The following is a 21,235-nucleotide window of genomic DNA, read 5'->3' on the forward strand; positions in this document are numbered from 1 at the left end:
ATCAGGTAGTCTGATACTTCCAACTTAGTTCTTCTTCCTTAATATTGCTGTGGCTATTTGGGTTATTTTGTTGTTCCATATAAAGTTTTGGGATATTTGTTCTAGTTCTGTGAGATATGCCATTGGTATTTTAAAAGCACTTGTGTTGAATCTATGGATTGCTTTAGGTAGTATGGACATTTTTAATGATGCTAATTTCTCCTATACATGAACATGGTATATGCTTCCACTTATTTGTATCTTCCTCAGTTTTTTCTTCAGTATCCTGTAATTTTCTGAATATGGGTCTTTTGCCTCTGTGTTGAATTTATTCCAAGGTACCTTATTTTTGTTGTTGCTGCATTTGTAAATGAGATTAGTTTCTTAGTTTCCCTTTCTGATAGTTCATTATTGTTGTATAAAAATGCCACAGATTTCTGAATATTAAATTTGTATCCTGCTACTTTACTGAATTCATTTATCAATTCAAGTAGTTTTTTGGTGAAGTCTTTAGGGTTTTCTATATACAGTATTATGTCACCTGCAAATAATGACAGCTTTGCTTCTTCTTTTCCAGTTTAAATTTTTTATATTTTTCAATAGCCATTTACATTCAACGTTATTTTTGTATTAGGGTCAGATGTACAGAATAGTGGTTAGACAATCAAATGCTCTACAACGAGTTTTCTTGTTATCACCAGGGCCCACCTTACACCATTACAATATATTGACTATATTTTCTATGCAGTATCCCCCATGACTATCTTATAACTACCAATCCATACTGCTCAGTCTTTTTCCACTTTCATTCCTTCTTCTCACCATGATAATCTATCTTTAATATGGAATTAAATAATATATTTTTTAAAAATAGTATGTCTTTGAATATGTTATGGCTTGTCTGAAATATTCTTTACAGACTTTCATTTGGTTAAATCTTAATATCACACAAAATATTTTCAGAAAAACTCATTCCATAGCCTACATTTGTGTGAGGCCTATGTTGCATCCTTTTAAGACAACCTAGGCTCACATTTACCATCAACTTATTTCTCTATACTGTAATGTCTGTGTCTTGCTCCTTCATAAACTGTAAGTATCTTTATGGACTATGTTTACTTATCTTTGTAATCCTGAGCCCAACAGAGTAACTGCATATGAATGTTAACTCAGTGAGTGTGAGTTCAGTGAATAAATACATGGTATGGGATAGAAAAAAACTTCTATTCATCCTGTACCACATATAGAAAAGCACAGAATAGTATTTAAGATATAACTCTCATATCTCTTTTGTTTTATATTTATAGGATAATTCATCCAACAACAGAATACATGTTCTTCTCTACATAGGAAAAACAAATTCAGCCAGTCAACACAAGACAAGAGATTTTAAACAAATTTTAAATTTGGGCAAATATGTTTCACAAAACTGAAACTTTCAGAGCTTCACTGGCAAATGCAGGTTATTTTTAAAACATAGATTATTATTGCAAAACCAATTTTCTTTCTGGTTTTTAACTGTTCTAGATCTCTTGACATTTTGTTTCTATTTAGTGGTCGTGTATGAATGAAAAACATGAGGTATAAACTTCCCCCGTCTTTGATGTTGCCCTGTGGACGCATTTTCATTACAACAATTGAGAAATAAGATGAATAAAATGACTGAAATTCCGACTGAAGTGGATTGCTCTTTGTGCAAATAAACAATATCAGGTTAAAGTCAATTTTTTAGGGAGTAGTTTAACATTGTATGTTTTCAAAAAAGTCTCACATGATGATGAAAAGTAAATTGGGTAAATATTTATGTAAGAAAATTAATATTGAAAGAGACTGAAATAAAGAATGATCCTAGAAAGAACCTTGCAGCTAGACATTCTATTCTAAAAATAGATAATTAAAAATGGGATAAAGGACAATTGTTATATTTATTTCTACTGTAGTTTTGCTCCCTAACTCATGAATTTTTAGTTTGTGTCCAAATTGTGTGTGCTTTAGGACATTTAAATCAATTTGGAGTGTTGTCTTGGTATTCTTGTTTCATGATTGTTTCTTATGGGGGAATTTGCATCAACTTAAAAGTTTTGATTCTCCTTTTCTGTGTTCTTTCTATAATATCTTTAATTAGGTGAAAAATATTTTTTGTGGAGTGAGTAGTAGTTGGGTACTTTGTTAGATTCCTAGGTCAAGAGTGCCCTCTTCTGTCAGTATATTGCAATGCAGCCTCTTCACTGGATTTGAGACAAGAAGGTGGGTGTTTTTAAAAATATTTTGCCTAACATACCCTCCTACCCTCCCTACTTTGCACATACATATTTGCTTCTTTTTCCCTTCACTGCACAGGTTCCAGGTGTGCCTTTTTCTTCTTTATATCCTTTTCTCCCCAGAGTGTGGCCTTTCCAAGACAGATTCTTAAGGGTGAGAATCCAAAATGCATTTTCAAGTTTTTTCCTTGTAAACCGTCCCTGATCTACTGGGACTCCCTTCCAGGATTTTCACACAAATGTGTTCTTTCTCTCTGGGTAAGTCCCGATTTCTCTAAAACCCCTAGAGCTTCATAAAAGGTTAACTAAAAATAACTACATTAGAAATTGGTTATTTTTCGACTGACAGATTATTTGAAGTTTTATTATTTTCTGGCTCCTAGTCATGTTAAATGTGTATGAACTTCGTGTTTATTTTTTCATGTCATAGCTACTAGTTCTTAAAACTATTTTAGGAAAGTTGGATTTAGATAACTGCCATTCTCTTTCTCTCTCTCTAACAGTATTCTTTGGATTGACTCTCTACCCCTTTTGAAATTATGAAGGAAAACAGTCAGTAGCCCATCTTGTTTTTCCTTACTCATGGCCTTCATGTCATAAAGTAACAATAACAACAAAAGGGTAGAACATTATCAATGTTTTGCTTTTCTACAACCTGGTTAAATTCAGTAAATTATTTTAATTTCTTGTACAGAAATTAGAGCCCTATTAATCTATCATGTATTTTATTAATAAAGAATAACTATACTGTCAAGATGGCGTTTAACAATAGAAAAGATGGAGAATTAGTTATCTAAGAGAATGTGAAAATATAGGTTATTTAATGAATTATCAAAATTAAGACAGAATTTTAACATGGATTAGCCAAAACATTCCCTGACTACATTTTTTAAACATGCAGTCCATCCTTTGACAATGCAAAATACCCTTCACTGCTTTATTTTTTCACTAGCACTTATGACCATTCATTACATATGTAATTTTCTCATTCACTGTCTCTTTTTTCCACTAGAAACCCAATCCATGTGGATAATGATTCTTCTTAGTTTTTTCCAATTATATATTTTCAGATTCCAGAAGAGTGCCTGGAATGAAAGGGAAGCTCAGTAAATATGTGTTGAAAATAAGAATTAAAAAAATATGGTCTTGAACCAATATAATTATAATCTTAAATTCAGTTAAGAAATACGTCCTACATATATTAGGACATTTCCAGTTCTAAACCTTGTTTGTAGACTATCTCCAACACAGCTGCTATTAACATCCCATTAAAATGTCTGTAGAAAAATAAATTGTTAATATGGGCAGTCACCCTGATGCTGCTACCTTCCCATCTGCCCCAGGCACTCAGCTGCTAGAGCAGAAGTGTCACTAACATAAGCACCCCAGCCTCAGACCTGTGCCCTAAGAATTTACCCAGCGGGGAAAGTAGGCCATAGAACACAGTTCCAAAGTCTTCCCACAGGGAGTTGAGGGTTGTAGTGGGCAGAGGAGGTAGCGCCCAATGATGTTCACATCCAAACACCCTTGTGACTATGTTGCCAAACCGCAAGTCCCAGGTGAAGCCTTTCCATTTCACATGCTAGGTTTCAGAGAGAAGAAAGATTCCTCTCCCCTTTTGTCTTCCTTGGTGAAATGCAAAAGAGAACTCACAATCAGCGTCAAACTGCGCATTGCTCTCCCCTGGTCTCCACTATTGTTTCAGTACATGCCTCTCAATCCTGGGAAAAGTTGGGTCTTTTCAGGAACTATTAAATATAAGTTCTTCTTTTTATTGGCTCTGAAGCTATGGGAATATAGTATTTGTAATATCAACAGACACCTTGTGCCCTCAGGTCGGCAATCTATCCAACTATGAAGTTAGTCAGTCAACATAAGACAAGAGATTTTAAACAAATTTTAAATTTGGGCAAATATGTTTCATAAAACTGAAACTTTCAGAGCTTCACTGGCAAATGCAGGTTATTTTTAAAACTTAGATTATTATCGCAAAACCAACTTTCTTTCTGGTTTTTAACTATTCTAGATCTCTTGACCTTTTTTTCTATTTAGTGGACATGTATGAATGAAAAACCTGAGGTATAAACTTCCCCCCATCTTTGATGTTGCCCTGTGGACGCATTTTCATTACAACGATTAAGAAATAAGATGAATAAAATGACTGAAATTCCCACTGAAGTGGATTACTCCTCCTGCAAATAAACAATATCAAATTAAAGTCAATTTTAAAAAGCATTTGCAATTTGAATTTTTTCAAAGCATTGTCACTACCCAAGGATGAAATAAATTATATCTCTCTTCATGTCATTAGAAATTTCTTGCCTTTTCTTCTTTAAAATAAAACGTGTTCAGCATTGAAACAGGCTGAGAGGCATTCGATTCTGAATACGTAGGAGAAGACTTCAAAAGTGCCTTTTTCTGTTTTGCTTCTGTTTCATGGGTGCATTTCTTTAAAACCCTCTCTTTACTGGTGAAAATAAAGTTTAATTGCTAAATAAAATGTACTTTGAGCATTTTTGTCTTGGCTAAATTTGTTCTCAGCTGGAGAGGTCACGGGTATCAATTTTGCTATACCCAGATCTTACTGTTCTACATTCTACACTTCCGCAGACCTTCCTTCTTCCTGTGTTCCCTCCTGAATGGAGTCATCAGCCAATGGCTGTCCAACCGAATCATTGGACTGAATCCATGAATCTAAACACCTGATTCAAATGGATACAAAATGTCCCCGTTTATTCCACCACCTTCCACTCAGGAGTTGAATGGTTACTGAGTGTTCCTTTCTATGCAATAGGTAATGTCTAAGCACCCTAGAATATAACTTTGACTCCCAATTTAATTCATAATTATGCTCCTATTGTTATCATATGAACAACAACTCTTTTTTTATCGCTGTAATACAGCTTTACTACTCCCAGTCTCCAACACTAATCCTAGATCATTTATTGCCTATGTCACAGCAATCGAGATCTGCCTACAACACAAATTTGATTAAATATTCTTCTACCTAAAACACTTGAGTAGATCCCACCAAGTACAAACTCTTTAACATGGCTAAGCAGTATGAAGCCATAAATGATTCTTTAACACTTTTCAGTCTTTCCTTACATTGTATTTCAGGTGAAATAGATTCAACCTTTTCCTTCTGTCATTTGCATATACTGTTTTCTCTACAGAAAACTCCTTTTCCATTACATTGACTTTCTTCTGCCTAAATTCCAGCTCGGTCCTTTAGGTTTGAGGGTTTTTAAATTCTGTCATAAGTATTGTGCTGTACCCTCACTCCCCTTCAAGACTACAGTACTAACTTCCACAGATGCTAGGAATGCTGATACATGACAACTCTTAGGTCGCAACCCAAAGACATTGTCCCCAGTTGAAGGTATCTGCCTCATCCAAGATCATTACCCTTCTGGTGGGTAACTTGCAACCCATGCGTCGGTGATACAAGAGGTATAAAGACACAGCCCACACGCCAACTTGGGATTATTCTGAAGGACTTTGCTAGCTCCAGAGATCCCTATCATATTGGCTGAGGCTTAGTAGTGAGTTTATCACAGCTTATTCTGTCTAATATTGTCCTTCTCTCCTAAAAATTGTTGCTATCAAAAGGATTTTTAATAAAAACAATCTCTGTCTCAAACAATATTTCTCTATGAACCTGACTTATCACATACTCAAAAAATGAATTAAGACTTCTACTACATATCAAGGTATATTTCTAGGCATAAAACCTGCTAGAATTCCTATCCTAGTTCACCCTTTAGTCTGAGTTGTATCCCTTCCATGTACTCTCCTGTGAACTATCATTGCAATTCTGCAGAACTGCAAAAGCCTGAATAATCTTCTAGATTCATCATCATCTTTTATTGAATATGAAAAAAATTTTTATTCACTGTTTTCTAAGGCATTCAGTATAACCTTACCTGTCATTATGTGGTGTATTATACTTATGCTAGATGCTTCTTTGAGTAGGTGTATGAGAAGATACACATGATAGTGTGGTTCAGCGCATGGACATTGGTATTATGATATCTGAGTTCAAATTTTAGCTCTGCTACTAACGAGTTCTATAATCTTGGAAAAGTAAATTTAACCCTTTCTCTCTTCTGTACACTATTCTTACAGTATTATCTTGAGAACCAAATTTATTAATAAGCCAGGGATTCTGCTAAACCTACAGCGCACAAAACAGCACCCCTCCCTTTCCCAACAAAGAATTATTAGCCCAAAATGCCAACAGCGTCAAGGTTAAGAAAGCCTAGACTAGTTGTTAGACAGACTTCTAATGCATATAGTACAATGGCCACAGAGACTAAGATAAGCTGTCTTTTAGCAGCTATTTATACTATTATTCGCAGACTTCCCAGATGATGATATTTAGTAAACAATTATTGAGCCCCTACTATGTGTCAGGCACTGTACTCAGTCTACTAATTCTGGCTTTGGTTTTGGGGCAAGGAGTGCTTGCCAGGGGCCTGATGAAAGGTTGGTTTGGTAACCTCTTACCCCCTCTACCAGACGCACATATGGACTTTGCTATATGATCCAGCTATTTCTTTTGTGTGCACTTTGAAGACCAGTAATAGTCCCACTGGCACCAGAACCAAAGGATGTGGCACCAACAGCACAGTTTTTCATTTTCCTTCATGGTCCCTAAAGCTGGCTTAATATTGTAAACCCATGATGGGACATTTTTAAAGATACCAGGACAGGAAAGAGACAGATAAATTAGACTTATTGTTTTCTTATGTGGAGAACACTTTGTGTTGCGAACAAATGAATGGCTTGAACTCTCAAATTGCTTTGGAATTGATCCACAGGCTGATATCAGCTCCCTACATCTCAGGCTGCTGGGCCATGTGTATCTATAAAGTAGCAAAAATACAGTTTCAGTAACCAGATGGCAGGCATGCTTGCTTAGCAAACATCACATTGAATGTATTACAATGGCCCAGCAATAACTTAGAGATGACTAAGGTAATGTTTTTTTTTTTATTGCTGTTCTATTACAGTTGCCCCATTTTTCTCCCATTGCTCTCCCCTGCCCCGCCCACCTCCCCCCTCCCCACAGTCAATCCCCACCCTGTTGTCCATGTCCATGGGTCACTTATATATGTTCCTTGTCTAGAGGAAACAAATTTATTTAGATATATCAACACACTTAATAAAATTATTAGCTTATTATAAAAACATTTAAAAAATAGAATCAATTATAGTTCATCTTTCAGATTACACTACCTTTCTACAAAGTTTTTTAAGTATCATGAACATGTCATGTAAAATGTTCATTTATTTTAATAAATTATTATTATAAATGCTCAGAGTGTAACAACTTGCCCCCCCTCCCCCGCCAAAAGCCCTTCAAGCTGACTTGTCTTAAGTGTTTGTTTATATGTTGATAACAAGGAGATATTCCTGATCCAATTTAATTTGTCCCTCTTCAAAATGTGAAATCACCTAAATTACTAAAAGCCCTGGTTCTTTCTCTCTTCCACAAAAAGCTTTTACTGACTTCCTTTTGAACTTAAGATGAATATCCAAAAGTATCTCTCCCCACTATCTGTGATTGCCTTTCACACTGGTCTCCTCTGAAACCTCAGATGCACTAACATAGGTATTTGATCATAATTTCCATTCTTGAGGATTTTTTTTAAATTAGTGGAAGAAAACATTGCAATAAACAACAACAAGCAAAACACAATATCCTTTAAGTATCACTGACACCTAGCATAGCACATGGACTGTGGTTGACCTGCAATAACCAATTCGTGATTAGATTAAAGCAAGAGCAGATTGGGATGATAAAGCAAATGAAGAAACTAATGTATAAGTTAAAAATAGTAATGCAGCAGTGTTCCAAGAAACAAGTATTAGTCATATGGGTAAAAAAAAAATACAGAAGCATAAAATTATTGGAGATGATGCAGCATGATGTGGAACAGTGCTCAATAAAGACACTGAAAAAGGTGAGTTTAAGAAAATTCTCATGCAAGAGGTAACTGATCAATGTTTCTTTCCCTCTCTTTCTCTTTCCCTTCTTCTCTCTTTAAAACATAAATAAACTTTTTATAAAAAGATATATGAATGGTAATAAACACATGAAAAGATGCTCAGTGTTATTAATCTTCAGAGAAATGCAAATTAAAAACCACAACGAGATACCACTACATACCCACTGTTGTGGCTAAAATTAAAAAGACCGACAATAACAAGCTTTGACTATGATGTGGAGAAAATAGAACTCTCATATGTTGCTACTGGAAAAATAAAATGATGTAATAACATTGAGAAACAATCTAGAAGTTTCTTATAAAATTAAACATGCATTTACTATAGGACTCAGCAACCAAACTCCTGGGTACATAATAAAAAAAAGTGCCAATACATGTCCTTACAGTTACTTGTACGTAAGTGTTCATAGCAGGTTTATTCATAATATTCAAAAATTGAAAAGGCATCAAATGTCCATAGGTAAATGGGCAAATTATGGCACATTTGTGGAATACTACTCAGTGATAAAAAGAATAAACTACTGATACAAGGAAAACATAAATTAATTTCAAAAACATGCTGAGCAAAAAGAAGCCAGACACAAAAGAGTACACAAGGTATGAAACAAATATACAGTGTTAGAAAGCATATCACTAGTTGCCTGGGTCCAGGTGGGTGGAGAAAGGCAGAAAGGAACTTTTGGAGATAATGAAAATGTTCTATATCTTGATTTGATGGTGTGTAAGAGGTATATACATTGATTGAAAACCCATTGACCTCATGACTTAAATGGACACATTTTATTGCATGCAAAGTATAACTCCATAAAGTTGATTATTTTTAATGGGCAGATCAAGAAAGTCCGTGAAAGCACGAAGAACTGTTCCAGATTAAAGGAGACTAAGGAGGCATGCGGACTATATACATTGCATGATCCAAGTGTGGAGGAAAAACACCTATAAATAACATTATTGAGACAGCTGACAAAATTTAAATTTGGACTGTAGATGAAAGCATAGTACTATATCAATGCTAAATTTTCTGATTTTGATAATTTTGCTATAGTTATACAAGGCTAAGTCCTTGTTCTTGTAAAATATTTAGACAAAGAGACATAATATTATCAATTTATTATCAAATGAATCGGTAGTGGGAAAGAAGAAGAGAGAGAATTCAACAAAGTACAGATAGTAAAATATAAATGAATGGTAACTACAGGTAAAGGTTATATGAGAGTTCCTTATACCATTGTTTGAACTACTCAGTAAGTTTGGAATTATAGCAAAATATATTTTTAAAGATGAGAGGTAACAGCTGGATAGGGGAAAATGATAACTATATTTTTAGTTCTTAATTGTACTTTCTCTCAAAACCAGAGACTATTGAAACGGTTTATTCTAAAAATAAGAAAAAGACCCAGGTATTTATGAGTTTTCTAATTGGTTCTGTGGGTACTTTGGGGAAAGACGAAGAGAAAAAAATCCACAGGCCTGTTAAAGAGAGGGGTAGCTGCTCTCCAAAGGCAAAATCTCCTCTTTTCCAAGAACACCAATGATGTCTGATATCTCAAATTGTTGTCCAAAGGAGCATTTTCTCCTTTTCCTGCTTATCTCTCTACTTCACAACCGGACTAAGTCCTGCAGTCAAAAACATTACTTTGTAACGTAATCACATATTATTAGAGGAAGCACACTAAAAATGACAAAATTCCATATTACCTTTTTCCTCTTAGTGCCTTAAAAGCAGGGAAAATGCTCTGCTCACAGGCACAGTTGTAGGTTCTAGCACAATCAATAGTTGTTATTCTTGTTGAGCTTAAAAATGCACATTGTCCTCTCCCAGAGTTCATATTCATTATTGAAAAATTACTGTAAAACAGAAAACACATACAGTCAATTGTTTAATTCAGAAGCTCACAATAACATAAATCATAATTTTTTAAGGCAGTTGCCTAAAGATCAGGAATATACAAATGTTAATCATAACTTCATCACTAGAAGACTGTCTTGGGCTCTTAACCCATCAGATAGAATCACACTCAGCCTCGTAATTACACACATAATTTCCCATTTTATTCCACAATGGAAATTTTTGGTCAGGAGGCAAAATTACTTGCAATATTGTTATGGAATTATGATATAGCAAATATGTTTTCTTATGTTATTTTTTTTCAATAAGAGCTAGAGATTAAATACAAGAACTGAATTTCTGTGAAACAGATAACCAGGTCTCATGTATATATACATTATGAGGAAAAAGCAGAATTTGAATATAGTCAGAAATTAGGTTGTTTAATCAATATTTTATTTGCTGTTTCATTTTCTTCTTAATCCCATAGCTAATCCTTAGCTAAATCATTTCAATCTATTGAAAAATATCTAAAGGCAGGACTTTTATTTCAGTACAGTGGTGGATTAGGTCCCAGAAAACTTTCTATTAAAATAATTTTTAAAATGTCAAATACAACAAAAATTTAAACCTTCTTGAATAAATCTATGAACTGGCAGGCAAGAAGCAAATTCACACTCAGACCAAGGGTTATTCTGTAAAGGTGGGAACCCAGGAGGGTAAGTGAAGAGCTGCAGCAAGTTTTCCCTGAATTGATTTTGAAGGCTGAATGAGGAATTCCACCCACTGTCCTAAACAGAAGAAAATTCCATAGGGTTGAGGCCAAAGGGGTTTTGCAGCAAGTAGAGTGAGGCTATACAAAGACTATATAACCTAGGATGCAAATTATCCTTTCATGTACTTGCACCTAATCCTAAATGTGACAACCTACCCCATCCCACCCGAGCGTGATAAGCTGTCCCATTTCTTCCCCCTTGCAGAGTGTGATGTGTTTCAAATTGATTTAATTTACCATAAAATTTGAGCATCTTACAATGAGCTATGAGCCTTCCTGCTCTATGACAGCTGAGATAGTTGCCTAGCATACACTCACAGACTATGAGTACGTCAACATAATTTCATGCATCATATCTTGTGGAGGCTTGCAGCCCAGAACCACATGACTTGCAGTGCCCAAATTTAGAATTAAAAATGGCCCAGATCCACAGTGCCCCAAAACTTTCAACAAAAGCAAATTCTTTCTGGAGGAAGTCGCCTTCATCTCAGGTCTCAATTTCCACAGCAGTTCAAAAAAGAAAAAAGAAAAAATCACTAAGCACTACAAAGAAAATGGTATCAAAACCAGCAGTAACTAGATTAGACCCATAAAACTTAAAATATTAGAATTATTATACATCAAGTATAAAATAAGTATGTTTTCTATCATTAAAGATATAAGAGAAAGATTGAAAAAATGAGTAATTAGCAACAAGATTTGAAAACAGAATTTCTAGAAGTAAAACACAATAGTTAAGATTTCTAAAAATTATTGAACAGTTTAATAGCAGATTATATTTAATGTAAATCCAAGAGTTTACAAAATACTATACCTCTAATAGGACTATAGTAAAGGCTAACTCAGGATAATCCAATCACTTCACATCACTTTAATTTTGGTTAATTTTGTTTGCCTCATAACACATATCCTTCCAAGCATGTGTTTAGCATCGTAATTTTATTAGTAGTAACTCTGTATGACACTTCTCTCTTCCTTTTCGATTATACTGCCCAAACACTTTCTTAATCATTCTACTTATTCTTAACAATAACCTCTACTTGAAAATGAGTGAAACTGTGTGAAATGAGAGAAAATAACTTTTTAGATATAATACTTCCAATCCCAACACCAGTGTCAGAGTTTAAATGCATTCCAGACTTACATTCCAGATGTGCCATCAGTCCAATCCCATTTATGTTTCCCATCATTATATGATAATCCAATCCAGTAGCTATTTCCATAAGTCTGGGGTTGAAGGAAGGCCTATTAAAAAAAAAAATCAAAACATGTCATGTGACTAGATTTCCATCTGTTAGATGAATGAAGAGGTTAGGAAGAGTGGCCAGCTGTTTTGGTGGACAGTACTCTGTTACTCTCTACATCATCCTGTGCACCTCCTTCCTAGAAGGCCCTTTCTACCCTTCATCCCTATATATTCATTTCTCAACATAATTTTCTCCTAGGAGATTATTTATATCAAAAATGGCTGCCAGTGTCATAGATTATTTAAAACGTGGTAAAAATTAACATCATAATATCTAACAATAGGACATTTGTTAAGTAATTTATGATACTTCATGCACCAATTCAAAATCATGCCCCAGAAAAATATTTAAGGATATAGAAAAAATAATTATTACACATTTTTAAGTGAAAGAAGGAATCTTCAAAACAAATATATTAAAATAACAAGCACATGTGGGAGGTATACAGTAGAGCCTTCAGCCTCATAAGAGAAAGTCTTCTGTAGTTCAGTAGCTGGAAGAGGTAAAGAAAAGGGTGCTGAATTTAGAAACATTTACTAGTGACATATTACACAATGAATGTGTTTTAAAATACAGGTTTAATGTTAACTGTGCTTTTTACTGCATCAAACATAAAAAATATTTTATGACTTGACAACATAAATTCTTCTGAATTATTAAAATATGTTAGATTTGTATATAAATTTTGTGTTGTCTTCCTAAATAATAAATAGATATTTCAAGGCTGACTTTTGCAAACATTCCTCTGTAAAAATACATTGTATGTATATGGATAGTTTTTATTAGTATATTTTTTCACTATTTTACCGTTTTACAATTCTTTTTGAAAGATACACATCTTGATATAATATATAGGAATATTGATCAAGTAAATGCTGTCTGCAGATGCAATGAAAATCACCATGAGGCTAATATGTGTAAAACTGTTATCAGTTTTATGTTTCTCATCATATCCATTTTGCAGTTGGGGAAACTGAGGCTGAGAGAAGTTAAGTAATTTACCAAAGGTTGCTTAATTAGTAAGTGCCAGAGCTGGATTTGACGGCAAGGAGTTTGGTTCCTGGATTCCTTATAGAGTAACTCTTGACCATGTTACTCCAGAATTTTAGTTGCCACCTTACTGGGAGAAATAACAACTGATCCCAGTCTGTATTTATTAAACAATTAAGTACTTCATCAAAGGAAAGTTGTGTTTCTCTGTGAGTAGTTTTCTTGCAAATGCTTTGGAAAGAAGGATGATTGCAAAGATCCAAACTGCGTCTTGAAAGGGGTTTCCTTTTGGACATAATAATGGTCATGATAGATAATACATATTGAATGCTTAGTAAATAGCAAGACCGTGTTACTATCAGCAGGTACAGTCTCCTGGGAAACTCTTAACTATATGATTTTTGCTCACTCAACAGATATAACACAAAAAATAGCTGAAGGTCTCTTTTTCTGGACCCCTCCCCCAGTCCTCAATATCTTGAGTCTAAGGATGTAAGACAGAGTCCAGGAAAATAAAAGTGAATATAATAGCCCATGATACCAGTTCATCTTCATCATCTATCTTCAAAAGAGATGATCCATAACTTTGGCAAGCCTGTTGACATTCATTCCATCTTTTTTCTTCTTTAGTAAACAAATAACAGTTTTCTCCACAACAGGACCAGTGTTCTTCATCAAGTGTGCCTACAATGTGTAACGTAAAATATTAAACTTCTGTTATATGGCATTTCGTTAAGCAGAGCAATAAATAAATATTTATTTACCAGCCATACATAACTAAATAAAATATTAATAAATATCAATAATAATAACATGAGGTTCATCGTGGTTCTGGAATGCCAAGAGATATCTGCCCTCCCATGTTCAATGCAGCATTATTCACAATAGCCAACATAAGGAAACAACCAAAATGTCCATCAACAGATGAACAGATAAAAAGAAACGTGGTCTATACATACTTGAAGTATGATTCAGTATTAAAAAGAAGGAAATCCTGCCACATGTAACAACACAGATAAGCCTTGAGAATGTTATGCTCAATGAAATAAGCCAGACATAGGACAGACACTACATAATTCTAGTTTCATGAGGTATTTAAAATAGTCAAACTCAGAGAAGCAGAAAGTAGTGTGGCGGCTACCAGGGGCAGGTACGAGGGAGAAAGTTTCAGTTTTGCAAACTGAATAAGTTCTGGAGATTTGCTGTACAACACAGTGCCTACAGTTGACAGTGTTTCATTGTACACTTAAAGCTTGGTAAGAGAACAGATTTCATGTTCAGTGTTCTTATCACAAAAAGAAAAAATAATGTATATAAGAAAACTTGTGAAGGTATTACCCTAATTGTGGATGGTTTTACAAGTGTGTATATATGTTTGAACTCACCAAACTGTATACATTAAATATGTACAGTTTTTTTGTATATTATTAACAACTCAAAAAGCTGCTTAAAGAATAACAACTTTAAAAAATCTGTAATACCTTCTAAATAAAAGAAACATGATTTGGAATATTTTTTCATATATTTTACAACATACTAAATTTTTAAAATATTATTGCTGCTTTAATAAGAGACAATAATTTCTAATGATTACCATGCTTAAATGACATTAAATATGCAAAAGCTCTTTGCAAATTCTAAATCCTAAACAAACATGTATTAGATGTTGATAACCAGGTCAATTCATTCCTTTGTTATGCATGATAATAGAATTTATTGTATGCAATTTGATATTTTTACCCCTTGCAATTTTTTACAAGCATCACCACACAGAGTCGCACAAACATCAACACTATGACAAGTCTTGCAGATGTACTGGAGGAGTACATGTTGATCACAAGCAGACCAAATAGCTCAAATCAAGGCAGGATGGAAAGACACGCACAATTGTCTTCACAACAGCATCCAAATAAAAGGCCGTGTGCCCATTCTAGGCTAAGTCTATTTTTTATAGCATCCATATTTAATGTCAGCAACAAAATAGAAGTGACTAATTTGCCCACAAATGGAAAATGATATAAGTTTTAAGGAGAGCTACCTTCTGGGAGCAGTAGGAATGTAAGAACTGCAATTAAATTTTAGGATATATAGGGGTCCAATAATGCAAACATGGCTCCTACAGTCTCAACCCCATACTTAAAATAAGCAATCCCAAATACCCCTATTATTTCTAAGAGGCATAAGTTAAAAGTTTCCAGTAGACCTGGATAACTAGCATATATTAGAACTAGCATGTTATTAGCTTTGAAGCTTCCGCAGAAGAATAAATAATGAAAAATCACGCAATCTTTCACTAAGATTTCCTTCATACCGGTATTTTTCATAGATTTTGAAAAGATTGTCTTTTTCCGATGACAGCGGTTCCTTTTTTCATTTTTGAGAATGTCAGATGTTAAAGTCTCATTTGTGAAAAGTTGCTTTGTTAAGCTGTCATTTTGCATAACGTGATACTTTTGCTTGAGGATTTGGTGAGCTTCATCCTGCTGAAGTTTTTCTTGAATACACTGAAAAACTAAAATTAATAGAATAGACATAATACAAAACTGTACTCATAATGCCTAAATGTTGAAATTAAAGAGAAAAATACCACTTTCACAATCAGCCCATATCATTACTTTAATTAGCAATCTGACATTTAGAAAGTAACACCTCAGTATACTGACCATAGAAATGGAAACAACAAACTTCTCACTATTAGCAACTTAAGTGTAGAATAAATAAAATAAGAGATCTGAATAAAATTATGATGGCAGCACCTTGCCATTCAGTTTAATTTCATTTTAATAGTTAGCACATTGTTTTAAAGTAAGTAAAAATCAGACAGTCAACATTTAGCAACATATCTTCTGACTATGAAAATCTGCACTAAGAAACATGAAGAAATACCACAATTATTATTAGAAGAGAAAGGAGGGAGATCTAAGTATGTCATTTTATCTGAGTGTAATATATTAGTGATTTCCTATAAAGATACAAAGAAATTCAAATAAAAGATAAAACTTGATGAATTAAAGATTCTAACATCCATGTACAGAATCACTCTTTTCACTGAATCATTTCTTCATTGTATTCTTAGAAAAATAAGAGAAAACTATAATTTCGTTTGAACAGTTGTTTGTCAAAGAATGTTTATCTAAGATTCACAATGATCTAAAATAAACTCAAGGTCTGCTGCATGGGCAACAGCAGACCTTCCTTATCACCCTGCCCAGGCTCTGTAGCTTCAGCTCCACTGGAGAGGACACTCCAGCGTCATCGCAAGATGTCGATTCAACACGGGAGGAGACAGATACCGTGTCACTCCCGAGTCGGACTGCACAGCCATTCTCGGCGGTGCAGATAGACTCTTAAGAAGCTACACCATCGTCTCTTGAGACGGACGGCTGCCGACGATTAAAATAAACTCATAATGCAGAATTTTCTAAGTCCTGTATCAAAAGGAATATTACCTGTATTATAAAGAACGAGGCAGCTCATTACAGCTGTAGCATCACTGGAATAGGTAAGTGGAATGAAAATAACACTGTGATGTGTCTGGGAAAAATCACCAAGAAAGAGCCATCTGAAACATTCCCTTATAACAGCCAGGGTACAATTGATGCAGTATCATTAATACCTGCAAAATTAGTGATTAGTACTATCACTCAGACTTGAAGGATATATTTCAATTACTTACTCATTGTTCCCAACACTATGACTGTTATCAATAGAAGTAAACAAAGGATCGCAAGAGTCACTGCAATGAAACGCCAGGGTACTGAAAACTCTTTAAATAAAGAAAAAAGAAAATAATCATCAGGGATAGAGCTTAGCCCATTACTAACCTTCACTGGGACACCATTGGAAACAAAGTGGGAACTGTTCTTCAAACATTTTATAAAATTTTACCATACAAATTGTTTGTAATCTAGTAGTTACAGTTTTAAAGTTTCAGATTTTTAACTGACAAACACCCATTGTAGAAATCCTACACACAAGAACAGCCCTATAGGATTTCAAACGTACATCCCTTTACAAAGGCACAGATGACGATAGACACAACACGCATACATGAGAAGCCACACTATTGTGTGTATTACGTCCTGGCTGTGATCAAACTAATCATGAAGAGGAAAGAAAAAGCAGTCAAAATTCTTGAGAAATTGGTATCCAGTCATGGGTAATCTAGAGCTGCGGATGTGACTGGGCTCCATCCTTAATTCTAGAAAGCAACTTTCTCATCGATTCTATTTTTCACTAGACAATGCTATATATACCCTCCTATGTTTGTGTTCTCAGTATCTGAAAGCTGTGTCTCTTATAATCACTATATTAAAATAATAAAAGTTATTCTCAGTTTAGAGTTTAGTGTGATAATATTTGAAAGTAGAGAGAAAACAGAAAAATTAGAATCCTTTTGATTTGAACACCTTTGCAGCTTCATTGCCATCAAGGTCTCATAAATATTTAAGACACCTAAAATATCTTTTGTCTGAATAAAATCATATTTTTCATCTCTTAAACGTTCTCTTAGACTTTTATTTCTTTAGGAAATGCAATGTTTTCTTGAGATTCTAGTCTGCTCTTTTAATTTTAAAGGCCTCAAAAATTCCTCTAACCAAATCTAAATGAAACCATTCTGTTAGCATCTCAAATTTAAACAATTCATTAATTTTTCCATTCTCACAAACTTAAAAAAAAATGTTCTACTACTCTACACCCCTTTTGCCATCTGAGAACCTAAAGGACAGATTAAAAACTTTTTTTTCAAACATGGAGTTTGACAATCCATAAGAGACCGATGAATCCAGATTCTTAATGCGTATACCTTTCTCATCACTTTTCCCAGGCTTTTGAGTACCACCAGGCCTTAATCTATTTGATGACTCTGAAGGACACTGACGGCACATCGGGGTTGAGTAAATTATTTCCTGGTCGCTCATGTCTAGAGTATGAAGAGAAAAATGTTTTGCATTGAAACCTTGCATCAGGATGCTTTCTGTCTAACAAAAATTTTAAATGTTAGCCTATAGAAACATCTGCCTATAATATGAATGTGTGCTCTTTAACTACTATGAATGCATAAAGTACACAGACTGAAACTTATTTATATAAGAATTTTTTATGATAGTATGTCTGTGACTATTAGAAAATATGAAATAATTTTAAAAATATTTACCAATAGATTGAATAGGCTGGGTCCTATTCACCTAGCCAGTCTAGCTCAAAATGTTCAACATACACATACAAATATTAAGCAACATCGATACCATCCCAAATAACTAAAACGCCTTTAAAATTATCAATTTAAAACAAATAAATTCTACATATTTGAAATTCAGGAAAAAATAAATGTCTTGACTTTTAAAATATTCATGTTCAACTCTACATATTTCAATGCAAGAGTTCATGCATTCTTTTCAATTATAAAAGGACTAGACCAGAGTGTTTCCCAAAATGTATCTCATACACCATCCGCAAAAGAATTATTTGAGAGTTAACGTTGCAGATTGGTTAACATTCCAGATTCCAGTGCCCCATACAAGATGTACTGAATAAAAATCTCAGGTTGAAGCCAAACACTTGCATTTTTAATCCAAAAAATGTACATTAAAATTTTAGAAATAATCTTTCTGTGTATAATGTTCTAAGTTTTAAGAGCAGTCATTAGGTAATATCCACAAAAATGTAATTTATTAATGAATATCAATATAAAAAGAAATTATTAAATAACAAATATTTGAAATGTACCTTGCTTCTTACATCAATCAATGTAACATGATATAGAAGAAACAGAAAATACGAAAAACAAATTACACATGGAACTCTGTTCTTTTAAAATGTTTTTTTAATTTACAAAATTTTCTAAACTTGACTATCCACATTTTCTCCAATTTCCTAAATAAAAGGAATCTTTCCTATTACAAAATCCTTCAAGAGAGATAACATGCAAATCATTAAGTTCAAATTAAAAGTGATTAACCCCCCAAATCCCTCTTCTTTATTTTGATAACTAAGCACAAATTGTAGCACATTAAAAAGAGAAAATAACTTTCCATGAATGCTGAGCTACAGTTTTCACATTCCTTTCAGAGTTAATGCAGTTCTAATGCAATCAATTGAAAATGCTTTCCTATCAATTCCATACTCGTGTCTAGTCACTTGTAATTAATAAAATCCATATTCCTAAAATAATTTTCCTAGAATCTTTCCTTTGTAAGGAGGACTAACAGGATACACAGGATACTCAGGTACAAAGCTACGAGTGAATAATAGCACGTTACCTGTATCTACACCATGCAGTGACGCAGGTGGAGAAAGCTGATCCAAAAATGAGGTGGGAGAACTTGGCCTTTCCAAACCCGGATTCCTTGGGTGCATGAGTGGCTTTAAGACAGAAGGCAGAAATGAATTGTCTCTGAAATCGTCCTCCAGCACAAAACTCTCTGCCCCTCCTCTTCACCAAAGTGATGAAAGGAAATTGTATGATGAAAGCTGATGTTGACGGGGATGGAAAGATGGTCATGAGCTATGTGTTCCTTCATCTCAACTAACAAACTACTTGGTACTCTGCAAAATTGCCTTTAAAATCAACATTTGAGGGCCAAGAAGATAAAGGAGCACAGCTTTCAAGAAACCAAGAACTGATACATTTAAAAAGCTATCATACTTAAAAGAAACTAGTAGTAAAAACAAATGATTAAAATGTAAATGTATAAATATGTATATATCAATATACATAAAAATATCATGACTAACTTCTTTAACTCTTAACTAGCCTGTCAGAAACTTTCTCATGCATATTACCATTTAGAAAATAAAAGATTATTTCTTTTTTTCTATCATGTTTATTGCAGATAAATGCACTTAGAAATTATTCTAAAACATCCATAATTCCACTATAAAAATGTTGGTGTATTTCTTCTAGTTTTTATCTATACAGTAACAAAATGTATGTTTTATCCAGTCACTTCACACATATTTTTTCTGATAAATATTTCCTCATTTTAAAAATATGCCTAAAATGTGATTTTAAAAACCATATATTATTACCCACATGGACTATATCACAATTTATTTAAGCAATACCCTGCTGTGGGACATTTAGGCTGTTTCCAATGTTTTACTAGTATAAAAATATTTGGCATGTACTTTTGAATATTTTCTTAGGAAAAATTTTAAACATGAAATTGGTGGGGGATCGGGGGATGAAAAGGTATATAAATTCTAGAACTTGGATACATTCTACCAAATGCTCTCCAGAAAAGTTGTTCCATTTATACACTAGTTGGGTGTGAAAATGTTCACATTTGATTATTTAAGAAGAGATACTGGTGAATTTTTCCTATACTTGAGTTTTATCCACGAATCTTACTTCATGGATATCTACAGCCTAGCAGCTAAAAGAAATGCACTTCTGCAACTGTTTCTAGGAGCCAATTACTCACTTTCATTTCGTATAGGCCTTATCGATCTTCTCACATACAGTTCTATGGAACCAGTTTAAGTTGTTTTTCATGTTACAGTGGTTGATATGGAGCGTGGGGGAAGAGGAGCGAGGTGGGGACCAGAAGGGGAATTAATTATGTGGAAACAAGGCCATTCCTATTTCAGCGGCTTTGATATTCTTTGCTTATTTTCTTCCCTTACCAGCCTCTAGCCACCACCAAACATCTTGCTTGAGATGGCCTCCCCGTCCTTCAGTTAGCTCATCCTCTCACCTCTCCTCCAAACTAACTGCAAATACCAGCTTCTGAATGTACTGACCCCTAGGACCCAGTTTAGGTTATGCTGCCTGGTGTTTGGTCCTCGTTGGGCCTACCTCTATCCTCTGATGCCATCCTTCATCTCTGAATGACTACTGAGGTCGGCCACTTCTCATCACATGCAGCAGACAGCTGAAATTCCGCCCAGAGACTAATTGCATTCACTAACGTAAGCCAGGTTTCATGGGTAGAGCCTGGACACTTCAGGAATGCTTGCTGCTGGGTGTTTTCTTCTCGCTTTCCTTTAACCCTGGGTTGGCTTCCTCAATCTCAAAACAGGAAGAAGATCCACAGCCTTCTATCCCAATGCCATAAATAAATAAATAAATAAATAGTTCTGCTGAGGGGAGATAGGGAGTTAGGGTGGGAGAAGTACTAATGATTGTGGAAAGGTGA

General features: G+C 34.3%; 1 protein-coding gene across 2 annotated transcripts; it reads right to left on the minus strand.

Annotated features, from left to right (window-relative positions):
* Window positions 1-3,033: 3,033 nt before the first annotated feature.
* LOC150011381 (killer cell lectin-like receptor 2) lies at window positions 3,034-19,510 on the minus strand. Of its 2 annotated transcripts, none has more exons than XM_090275434.1 (8): window positions 19,358-19,510; window positions 17,902-18,018; window positions 16,771-16,860; window positions 15,406-15,606; window positions 13,636-13,778; window positions 12,002-12,102; window positions 9,953-10,102; window positions 3,034-3,325 (listed from the first exon to the last, which is right to left on the minus strand). In XM_090275434.1, exons 1-8 carry the CDS (start codon window positions 19,452-19,454, stop codon window positions 3,307-3,309), a joined length of 918 nt encoding a protein of 305 aa, XP_090131560.1. In that variant the 5' UTR covers window positions 19,455-19,510; the 3' UTR covers window positions 3,034-3,306. The 2 variants fall into 2 exon arrangements, with proteins under 2 accessions (XP_090131560.1, XP_090131562.1); XM_090275436.1 differs by lacking the exon at window positions 3,034-3,325 and adding an exon at window positions 9,555-9,871.
* Between the last annotated feature and the right edge of the window lie 1,725 nt (window positions 19,511-21,235).

Source organism: Furipterus horrens, unplaced genomic scaffold (genome assembly GCF_987537825.1).
Source record: "Furipterus horrens unplaced genomic scaffold, mFurHor1.1.pri manual_scaffold_4, whole genome shotgun sequence".
Classification (NCBI taxonomy): Eukaryota; Metazoa; Chordata; class Mammalia; order Chiroptera; family Furipteridae; genus Furipterus; species Furipterus horrens.